Raw genomic sequence first — 12,155 nt, 5'->3', positions numbered from 1 at the left:
AAACGCTATCTAATACATATTTAGCGCAATACGAAGCTTCTGTGATAGTTTTGATAGAAAACCGACGAAATTCGAAAGATGGAGCATCGTTTGCCAGTTATTCAAACAAGTAAAAACCAGCAACTTTGAAATATTTTTTGCCGCTCGGTATTTTATTCAGTATTTATGGAAAAAGTGAGTTACAGGTTTGAAGGTTTGGACATGCAATGAACTAAACGTTCATCTACCGGATTTTGAAGGTAAATGTACATATCTTGATAAATACATGTAATGTAGTTTAATTTTGTATTTTGGGTTTTTTGTAATTAGGTCCCCTCACGTTGTTTGTATTATGGCCCCGGGTGTCATATAACACGTATGACCTATATAATATTTAATTACATTTTTATTTTGGATTTCCAAAAGTTCAGCCATCTGCACTCCAGATTGTCATGCTTTTTTTTTGACCAATTTGCCCCAGGTGTGAGTACATCGGTACAAGAGCCACAGAGTGGTATGGTTCTACCAGAAGACATTCAGCCTATTCCTAGGGCCAACATTAGGACTTGTAATCGTGGAAGAAAGGCTAAAACAGCAAAAGTAATTACATCGTCACCTAACAAAAATCAATTAACTGAATCTTTGCGGTTAGCTCAAAAACTCGAGGGCATGGTGGACGTGGACGTGGTCGAGAACGCGAATGTGGGGACGCGATCTGGATAGTCAAATTGGAGGGGCTAGTGGCAGCAGAGCTAATAGACTCACTTTCAGTAGCTCTGAAAGTGAAGCTATTATAGAAACGGACTCAAAACATGACGACGACGTCTACCCAAATAGGATACCTGAAGGCTCAGATACTAACTGCATATTCTGCGATACCAGCCCCCGTAGCATGCCTACGCTTGATAGTCGCCACGCGCGCGATAAAATTGAAATCAATCAATCAGATCGAATTTACATAGCCAATATCATCATTATGTCAGCCGACGTCCGCTGCTGAACATAGGCCTCCCCCAAAGATTTCCAGATCAGCCGATCGGACGCGACGTGCATCCATCGGTTACCCGCCGCCTTTACCAGCTCATCCATCCATTTAGTAGGGACTGGCCCACTTAACGCCTACCGGTTCGTGGTCTCCGTTCAAGAACCTTTCTGCCCCAACGGCCATCAGTTCTACGAGCTGTGTGCCCTGCCCACTGCCACTTCAACTTGCTAATCCTTCGAGCTATGTCGGTGACTTTCGTTCTTCTACGGATCTCCTCATTTCTGATTCGATCACGTAGATAAATGCCGAGCATTGCTCGATATCTCATTGAGTGACTTTGAGATTTTTTATGAGGCCCATAGTAAGTGACCGCGTCTCATAGCCGTAGGTCATAGCCAATAGCGCGCACTTATCTCAATTTTACCGCGCGCGTCGCGATTGTCATGCGTATATTCTAACGACAGACGTGGAGAGGAGTGGATTCAATGTCAGAGTTGCAACTTATGGGCTCATACAGCATGTGCATTACATTTGCCGATAGATTTTTAATTAAGGTCAATACATTTAATATCACCCCCCGGGTGCCATATAACCCTCCCTTGATTTCGAGTTGCGAAATTTGATTATTTTTTAAATACACATATTTTTATTATCCTATGGTTATTTTATTTATTCTATTGTAAAGTATGCATAGGTAAATGAATAACGATCTCTGTAACGTATATATATGATTTCTTCGTCAAGTATTTTTTAAATTAGACCAATAAAACAAAGTAGGGGCCACATTACAACCTTTTCCTCTACGCTTTTAAATTTGTGTTCTTAACATCGCTAACGTCTAAATGAGGCAGTTACCCATCAAGTATTCTGTTGGCTGTCGGTCGAATCTTCAAATCCACTATATACCAACATGATGCTCTACGACTTCATTACGTCTCATCATCATCATGAATTACGTGTTCCAGTGCAAGTTTTACCATAGACCATAACGTAGAAAGTGGACTGAACTTAAACCATGTGGAACTAAGCATTTCTACTGTATTTATTGTTCTATGATGTCGACCAATCTAATGAGATGCATCCATTCTTCCTTTGGGCTGCCACCGCAATAACATCTGTTTAGGAAAGATCTATGGTCAACAGAAAAAAAAACGCAAAACGGTCTTAAAATGTGACTCAACGAAAGGGTCAAGTTATGCAGGTTGTAACCATGTCTATTTTCGTAAAAACATTCTAAACTTACCCGATTTGAGGGTAGAACTCTTAAGTTGTTAAAGAAAGGGGTTGCCCTAAATCAACAGTCTGGGTTTTCGGGTATCGAAACTCTTTTGTAAAAATGTTTTGTTTTTTTTTCGGCGGTTAGGAAACTTCGTCGTATTGACTTTTGTTTTTGATATTTGAAAAACAATACTTCCAATCTTTGAAGAGTTTGCGGTACCGGCAGTCTTTATCGACTACATATAGTCAAATCAATGTCAAGAACAAACTCAGTTTTCTTCCGTCTTTAGCCTTATAGGCTATTGTTGTAATAAAGATCTCGGATTAAGATTGTAGTCGGCCTAATTTAGAAAAGTTTGATTTCAGATACGTCCTGAGTGTACTGTGTAGTGAGTGCCTCCTGAGTTAATTACAATAATATGGTACATGAAACGTATCGCAAATTCATTTAGTAGCAGTAGAGCTCCGTTTGAAATAGTTCGTCCAGGGAAGTACCTTACCCATTCCTGTCGCCAAGAAGTATTGTGAGCATTATTGCGTTCTGGCACATGCGACTTGTCAACTTGTGTCTCAGGGTGACGGGCGCAATAGCAGTGCCTCTCAGATCTGTGTATTTAAAGCTCTGAGTGATACTGCAACTGTTATGGAGAGGCTTGCCGCTTTCCACCAGGCGCACGACTAGTTCGTCCTGTCACTTGGTAACTTAAAAAGAATTTGAAAATAAAAGTGGTCGCTGGAAGAATTAAAATTAACACAAATATTTTAATCGGTCTCTAGCGACTACCAAGTACATAAAATTGTGAATACTTATGATAGAAGGACAGGTGGACAAACAAACTTTTTTTAACGGTCCCAGTGTCACACTTTTAAAATTCACAACTCTGATAATATAATCATAGTGAAAGATATTGTCTTGTTTCAGACCAGGCAATTGATCTTTGCCGGTTTCGGCTATTGCTATTGTTTAGAATGAGCCCTTAGGAGGCTACAGTAGCCAATATTATTTGTAAACAGTGGCGACACATGAGGACACTGTCGACAGAGTTGTAAAAGGAGGCTGCAGTTATTGTAACCTCGAAGAGCATCACGTTTGGCGTCGAGATTTGACAGTCTTTGCTCTTTCTTTTAATAGGTAACGCCTTTTTAAGCCCATTATCTGAATTCAAACTTGTTTTGCTATAAGGACTCCTTTGAAATTTCAAAAATCGACCAAGGGACCAAGAATTTTCAGTCTCCTCTAACATCTTAATTTCATTTAAGAACATTGCTCTTGTTAATGTAGCTCCCTTCACGAATTTCTGCTTTCGCTTACGCCGCTTTGTTAAATGACGTAAAATCCATTTTCCCTTTTATGTACAGTCGACAACGCACTTTTGCTTTAAATACCATTGAAATAAAACCGAGGATCAAGTTTCAGGCGTTTTCTTATGCCTGTCTGGTAGAAGCGTTTGTAACAATTGCCATTTTTTTTTTTTTTAATTTATTTATTCAAAACCAACTGAAACTAAAAACTTATATTAAGACTACTTTCAAAAACCCTTCAAAGGGTTTATGCGAAGGTAGAATGCATCGCATACTCGCCACTATTGTTATGGGTCCAACATACAACCCAAGTAATACTTTTTTAAAACTTGTTTACATTTTTTTACATTTATAAACATATCTTTATGCAATTGTACTGGTATTTTATTTACAATTTTTGGTAATATGTACTTTGTAGTCCTCATACCGTAAGTATTGGTGATTCTAGGTAGTTTAAACTCAGGTAGGTAGGTAAGGGTACGTAATTTATTAAGCCTGTTTGTTTTTGTTAATAAATTGACATTTTCAAATTGGTCCAGTAATATTGACACATTCGACTTGTTAAAGACCGACATTACCTTACAGTGGTAAAAAAGACCGGGATCGTTATCCTTATATTTGTTTTTTATTTTATTTGATACAATTGTCTTAATTATGCTAACTTGTAATTTATATATATTATCTAGGTACGATTTATAAGTACGCCCGTAGCTACTGCTACGCCCATAATCAATAATTGAGTCCATAATCATTATGTCCTTGACTTACCATCCATTCGCATAAGCGCTTTGCTTTATCTTTCCTGATTCGTTCGCCAAAAATGGAATACACTGCCGTCATTTGTGATTCCCGAAAGCAGCAATATAGGGCTATCCAAGGCCAAAACTAACGCGTATCAATATCGCCTAGCACCAAATGAGACTGCGAACAATCGGGATAAACACAACGTTTGTCGGTCCAAACCAACGTCTGTCGGTCCGCGTCTATCTCCGTGAGCCATCCAGTCATACTCAACAGGGCGGCGTCTAACAAGCTCACAACAGCAATCAATCGCGTCGACTGTACATGAGGAAAAAATCCCATGGGTTAATGAACTTTAGGAAGGCAATTTCCCCGTAGTCACTCGGAAAAGTGTTTACCGTTCTCTTTGTACGCAAATCTTGACTTCCCTTTTTGGGAAAACAAAAAGAGAAAAATGTAAGGCGATTAAATTTTTACGAAACTTTTTTCTAACGCTGGTTTATCACGTTGCAATTTGGACAGTTGCGTTGTTTATTTGGTTGTTGTCGTTGCTTAATTGTGTTTTGTGGAAAATTTTCGGTCATATATTCGCTTAAATCACTTGAGATTCTAATCAAGGCCGTGTGTCTATTATATTTTTAAAAAGCACTTGACGAATTTCAGTAAATATTTTAACCAGCGAATTACAAATAGGAAAAGCGCTAAACGCCCAAGCTTCAGGCCTTTGTATATAAAACGTACCTAGATATCCTATGATCATACATAATATATAGCGCTAACTTTGAATGCGATATTTTCATTATAATGCACACTGGGCGTTTACATGATGATACGAAATGTCTGGGTCTGAAGAATCTCTTGTATTATGTACATTTTGATGTATACGGAAGAAAATATTAGAAAATTAGATAGATAGATAAACACTTTATTCACTGTTATAACACAAATACAGATTAAGCATAAAAGAAAAACATAACATGATTGTCATAGCAGTGAAACGGCACTGACTCAGCATATGCCAAAGTGTCCTAAGGCGCTGGTTTTCAGTCAGGACCAACGAAGGGGATTAAGTTATTTGAAAACAAAAATATAAGGGCTATGCGTAAAGTTATACATTGACAATAATAATATACATAGTAAAGTGTAAATAGTGCATCTAAAATAACCTGTATGATATGCAAGTGCATGAGCGAATGTGAATATAATTACAGCTGTAGGAGTAAATTGTGATTTTAAAGAGGTTTTAATGTTGTATAATGTATTTAGTATATAATATAATTTACACAATTGTAGGGGATACTATAATACCTGTTAAAGCGAAAATTTAATCTTGGCCCGGGGCATCGTATTCTGGGGCAAACTTTACCCTTTAGATCGTCAAACTTATTCTTTATCGGCAGTAATTACCAGCTTTCTGGTCACCGGAGGCGTCAACGAGGCGAACTAAAAGAACCTTAACGAGGAGTTTGACCTGTGTCCTCCTAAGCGAAATTAAAATTTGTTTTTCAACAGTATTTATTGAAGTATTGCGAGTGGCGGAAGAGAAAGATTTTTTTATGCTGCCAAGTGACCTGGTGGTAAGCGACACGCTCGTCCATAACAGTTGCAGTGCCACTAAGAGCTTTAAATCGCAAATATTTGACGAGCACTGCCACTGAGACGTAAGTTGTCAAGTTCCACGTGCCTGTCATTTAACCAGCACATTTACTCTTCAAAACCGGAACCCAGTAATGCTCACATTATTGTTTGGTGCGGAAATAGGATAGGCAGTACTTCCCTGGACCGCAAGGCAGAGTCCCCTGAGAAGAATGAGCAAGAGACCTTAGATCATTTACAATATTTATTTCAAACAACATACATAGATCGAGACGACCTGCATGAACTACACGGGTCACTATCACGGATTGTTGTTTAACGGATACATATACTGCGTACTTCAGTGGGAGATATATGTCTACTTGTGTGATGAATTTTTGAGGACCTCGGTTGTGTAGGCGCTAAGTGGTCGTTGCTGTGATGGTCATAATACAGGAAATTCCCTTGTTTGAGACCTGGGGATCTACTCTCGCTCCCGACATCGGTCCGTAACAATAAACGTCAAATAAGTAATGCTCGACAAAATAAGAAAACAATGTCAAGTATGAAGTTTCATTCTCATGATGCATCTTTTGATTTTATCGTGTAATTGTTTCGGACGGAGACCGAGAGAACGAGGCCGGGTAATGGGTGCGGTTGCCTAGCACATTGTTAACATTAAAGAAGACAAAGTGAAGCGTAGTAATTGAACCATAATTACCCAGATTTAACTCGATTTATGCGCCAAAAAATCGTCGATATTGCTGCTGGATGTCAGGCTAAATCTTTTTATATCCCATGTTGCCAGTTACAAAAAACGTTTTACCACAAAAGTAACTAGTACGTTACGATACCATATTACAAAACAAAGGTTCTTACTAAAAGCAACGATTAACAATATTAAAATACAATGTAAATGTGGCATAACTATAAAATACTAGATCGATATATCTGACACGGCTGTCAATAAAACTTACTTGGAAGATGTTTTCATGTATAAAAAATATTTCATTAAAAGTTGAAAGAAAAAATAATGTAAATTACACCACCACTACGCAGACAGCGTCAATTCTGAACAATTATGAATATTACATATAAATTTGTATATTTTAATACTAATACATAAATGAAATAAACACAAAGAAAATTCCTTCGATTTAACTGTACTCGTACCAGCGTCTGTTGCCTCACCGTGGCTACCTACGTAGCTAATTTTTTGTATCAATAATAATAATAAACTAGTTGAGTATTTACACAAAAAGTTAATACATGGTAGAAAAAACAAAATGACAAACCGACATATTTCATAAAATAAAATTAGTTCAAATATAACCTTTTCAGTTTTATGTCTTTGTTTTATTTCGGTTCGTTCTTGTCCAATAAAGCTAAATGAAAAATAAAGCGCAGCCATTTAACAGACAAAATTGAGGCAATTTTCTATATAACAACCACATGAAAGGGCTAATTTTTAAAAAGCCGTTCTCTGAACAGAAAAGTTAATTTTTTTCTTAATATAAAAGAGACGTTGGTAGGTTTTCTATTATTTAAAATGTATTTAGAATTTCCTACCATGATTTTTCAGAATACTTTTTTGTTTTGTTTTTTAGAGTAGAGCCGACGTTTGATGTAACATAAGAATCATAACGAAATGACTAGAAACTAGGCAGAATATCGATTTCCCACCTACGCGCAGCTTTCTTATTTTTGTAAATTTATACGCGCAAAATTTTATAATTGAATATTTTTCCCATACACTTTAAAATTTGAAATTCAAAAGTAGAACTTATGTTTCTTTAAAACAATTTTTTTTCATGCATATCGGTTCAGGAATTTTGTCCGGAAACCGTGCCGTCTACTTAAATCCATAGTTTCGAAACGGATCTATAACAAGCACATAGAAAAATCGAATCCATCCCGATGGAAGGAATTTTTTCTAATTGTTTGATCTTTGTATTAATAGGTAATTATAAGAAACTAGTGGAGTAATTTCAAAAAAAAATTATTGAATATCATGGTGGTGAACATCCTGACAGTCAATAAACTAATTAGTAAACAGTATAACTAACCAATACTCATTCTTTTTAATTCACAGACCCACCAGGTGCCCCCTACATAGAAGGTTATGCGGAAGGCGAGACCGTCCGCCGAGGCCAGAGCCTGGAACTGGTCTGCCGGAGCCGTGGTGGGAACCCTCCAGCACAGCTGGTGTGGTATAAAAATGGGGAGCAGATTCGTATGGCGTACAGGTATGTCACAAACATCATTTTGCTTTTGAAAAAGTTGATAACTCGTGTATGTTTTTAGCCAAATCTATTTTGAGAACTGCAAATGCCAGGTATACCTACTTAGTTTTAAAAGGTTTTTGCTGTTGAAAAATTTGTTTCAGCCTGTGGTGGTTGGATGGAGTTTATTTAGATAAGTGCATATGTATCCTTGGAAATCAAATAAAAAATATGACCCACGTCTTTACGCGTCGTCACGGAATTCCCAAGACGCAATCTTGGGAATTCCGGCAGCTACCGTATCGCATCTAGTTTGTACAGGGTCAAGAGCACTTCTAGCTTGACACTTAAGATTTAATTCCAACTCTATACCGTTTACGGTAAGAACGATCCAAAAACATCAACGGCACATCATACTACACATTTTTGTACGAAAATCACCTCCAGTGCAACGGAACGAGATACGCCAATGCGCTGGCGTATGTACAAAGTGTCAAGCTGGACGTGCTTTTGACTGTACGTTATATATTTTTTTCTTTTTGTATTGATAAATGGTAATAAAATTAAATTATAATGCCCTAAATTAAAGAGAAAATCAAGTAATAATTAAACTAGATGATACAATTAGTTAAGTGCGATTCTACATCTTTCTTTATACTTAGTTTTAGTTTTTGCAATTTGTAACTGCGCACTTTGGTATCGTGTTTCGAATGAATGCATATCGGTGATTTTTGCCTTCCTAAGAGTGCACTTTTTGAGCTACTACAGTGTTACCTACCGATATATTTCATCGAAGGGTGTAACCCTAAAGGGTTACAATGGTTCATGCTACGTTGAGAAGAAGTGTAGCTGACATATGACCTACACTTACTACCTCTACGTAACTGTGTCATTTGAACCCAGTTTATAAATGTTCAAAACAAGTATCAAGTATCATAATAATAATTATTATTTTTAACTGCCATAACTGTGACAATGACAAAACCTCCATTTAAGTACTGCAATCTTAGAATAATAACGCATAGAAACCTAGTCCGCACACGCTAAGTGAGGCAAATTGAAGCGCTCCCAATGGGCCTACACAAGCGGTCGGGCCTTCAGTGCTCAAGGTCAACTTGCACCGCGAACAGCTCAAGAGTTTTAGCTAAAAATGACGAAATGTGCGGTAAATGAGTGTAAAAATACGTCAGACAAACATAAAATATATACTAACATCACATTCCACAAGGAAGTAACGCGTTTCAACTTGTATTTTTATATAAATATTCACTAAAACCGAAAATTAACCTGCTACTAAAACTAGCCTACATGAATTTGATTTTTGCCTCACTTGTGACTGTTCGTTTGATATGAAACTATCATTCAATGCGTTATTATTCTAAGACTGCAATTTATTTTTATTTTTAATTACTGTTCTGGGTAATGATCCGGGGCTAATATTCGTTGTTACGGTAATCATAGCACAGGGAATTCTCAACTTTGAGACCAGGTAATTGAAGTGAATCTCTAGTACATTATTGTAATTATAATCTAAAGCAAAGGTGTTGATTTTGTATTAATAATAATATAGTAGTTTATGTTACTGTCACATAAAGAAAGGCATTAAAAGACGAGTGTGGGTTTGTGAGGAAGCCGATAAGCGAGTTTCATAAGAACATCACACGAGTGTTTTAATACCGAATTATATACAGTTACCTACACTGCTTTATCTACACACATGTTATAAGCTCTCTGTGATGTGTTCAGGAACCGCATGTTACGACTGGCGAAATGGCGGCAAATAAAAACTTTCTTACGCATGTCACACAACCGTTGTTTTTATTTAACTCATAGACAAACTAGAGTCGGCCTTTACTATCATATCGCTCGATATCAACTAACGTGTAAAATTTGTCAAAATTGTTTGCTATTGACATTTCATTTCGAATAAAACTTCATCTCGACTGATATTAGAATTGAGGTCGAATAAAATTGTTTTGTTTTTCAAAGATGTTCGAAATTTGAGTGTAATAAAATAAAATCGAATTTGTGTTATTAACATTTTCACAGATAAGAAATTTGTTCTAACAAAACAGTTTATCTTTAAGCTGGTCGCAATTTGCGGTTTTCGAACACATCATAGAGGGTTTATAATATGTGTGTAGTGATAAACAAATTAGTAGAGTAATTTCGAAAAACAAATTATAAAAATCTCATGGTTCTGAAATATCATCATCATCAACTGAGGTATATGTAGGCCGTAGTGTACCACGGGTTACGGGTTGGGGACTTCACACGGTTTGCGAGGGTTGTGAACCTTCTTTGACGTGAAGGTCTCATCACAATGTTTTCCTTCGCCAAAAATTTCGTGGCAAATTTCGCACATAATTTTCGAGAAACTGAGGGGTGCAGGCCCGGATTCGAACCCACGGCCTGTGATTGATATATCATAACGTTAAGCTACCGCGGCTTTTTTAAACACCCTCCCCCTTTCCAACAAAAAAAGTATAATAAAATTCGATTCACAAATCACGTAGCGTGTATGTTACGTACGCAAAAAAATAATTTCGAATCGAGAACCTCCTCCTTTTTTAAGTCGGTTAAAAAGATTGACTTCAATTGTCTTTTGATTTTGATTATTGAAGAACAATGCAATGTGTAAGGTACACATTATTTCATACCTCTAAACCCGGGATTGCATAAATGCTTTGTAGCTTACAATATCCTGTACATAAATTGTAAAAAAATAACATCGAGATACCCCCCTTCCACCCCCTCAGAGGATCGTATTAAGCTGGCAACAGATAGGGCGTATGTCTTCCATGATTTATGTGGGCCAACGGCGAGTGCTGGGACCACGTCAACGTTGTTATCGATAAATTTTCTCGGTGTAACTTTAAGTAATTTTATCATTTTAAAAAGAAAAAAATCACTTCAAAGGCAAAGTATTAAAATTTATTTTTATAAGATTTAAGTAGCAATATCTTGTCGTGGCAGAATTTGTCATATCTTATATTGTATTCAACTTGCATAATCAAGTACATCGTATTCAATCTGCAAGCAGATGTTAATGGAATTGAATATTTGGTCTCTGTTTGGTCAACACGTGTTTTATTATTGACGATGAGAGTTGACAAATACACATATCCCTAATGGCAACGGCAATATGTTTAGTATCTTGAAGAACGGTTTGCAGCTATTATCGAACCACGCGCCGTAAATGGCCTGAATATAAGATCGTACTTTAGCTCTTAACAGCCGACATTCGGTAGTGGTCAGTGCATAACTACCTTTTTTATATATATTTTTTTTTATAAATTGACTTTGACACGAGTTACAACTTGACATGTGAATTATCTAACTTCTTCTTCTTAGAGTGCCTCTTCAATGCTGAAAGTTGGCCGTTAGCTTCCTGTATCTGTCTCGTCGACGGAGACATTGCCGGTCCACTGCCGGATGTTCCGCAGCCATGATTTCTTGCATCGCCCAGCGCGTCTCTTTCCCTGCAATTTGCCCTTCATTATTAGCTGTAGCAGCTTGTATTTATTGTTCCTGATCGTGACCAAGATACTCTATTTTGCGCCTTTTGATTGAATTGCCTAACCGTAGATACGTACCCTGATAAATTTGACGAATGCTGCTAAAACCTAGCACGTCGCAATGTTTGTATAAAAGAAAAATATTATTATCAGCGAACAAAAGTCATATACCTCGGTATACGTATCGCGGGCCTAAAATGGAGATGGGCAGGATAGGTTGCTAGGGATGACCGATGGACCAAAGCGGTCACTGAGTGGTACCCGGTAGGAGCGAGACGTCCTCGAGGCAACCCACCTGCTGGATGGTTGGACGATATCGTCGAGGTGGCCGGAAGACCGTGGATGAGACTCGGACAGAACCGATTGAGCTGGCGTGCAAAAGCGGTGGGTGTTGACGAGCTGAGATGATAATGATGATCAGGTTCATAGGTTCTTTCAAACGAACCAACGTTTCAGGGCCGTAACAGGGGGGTCCACACGCGTTCTCATCCGAAACGATTATTGTCAAATAAGTAATATATGAAGGAATTAAACGACGCATAATGCGAATAAAGCCAATACTTGATTTGGAAATTTGAATTTGGTTTTTTTATGTCAAATGCGAACGAGAGTGAA

General features: G+C 37.4%; 1 protein-coding gene across 1 annotated transcript in view; it reads left to right on the top strand.

The window, feature by feature from the left end:
- The window catches only part of LOC113233559 (nephrin), a 485,341-nt gene that overhangs the window by 359,943 nt on the left and 113,243 nt on the right, over positions 1-12,155 (top strand). Inside the window, exon 8 of the mRNA XM_026468687.1 lies at positions 7,893-8,046. Within this exon, the coding sequence (XP_026324472.1) occupies positions 7,893-8,046 (154 nt within the window). The remainder of the gene's footprint in view (positions 1-7,892; positions 8,047-12,155) is intronic.

Source organism: Hyposmocoma kahamanoa, unplaced genomic scaffold (genome assembly GCF_003589595.1).
Source record: "Hyposmocoma kahamanoa isolate Upper Pololo Valley unplaced genomic scaffold, ASM358959v1 79, whole genome shotgun sequence".
Classification (NCBI taxonomy): domain Eukaryota; kingdom Metazoa; phylum Arthropoda; class Insecta; order Lepidoptera; family Cosmopterigidae; genus Hyposmocoma; species Hyposmocoma kahamanoa.
Note: the sequence above shows the minus strand (reverse complement) of the source record. Positions and strands in the feature narration are given on the sequence as shown.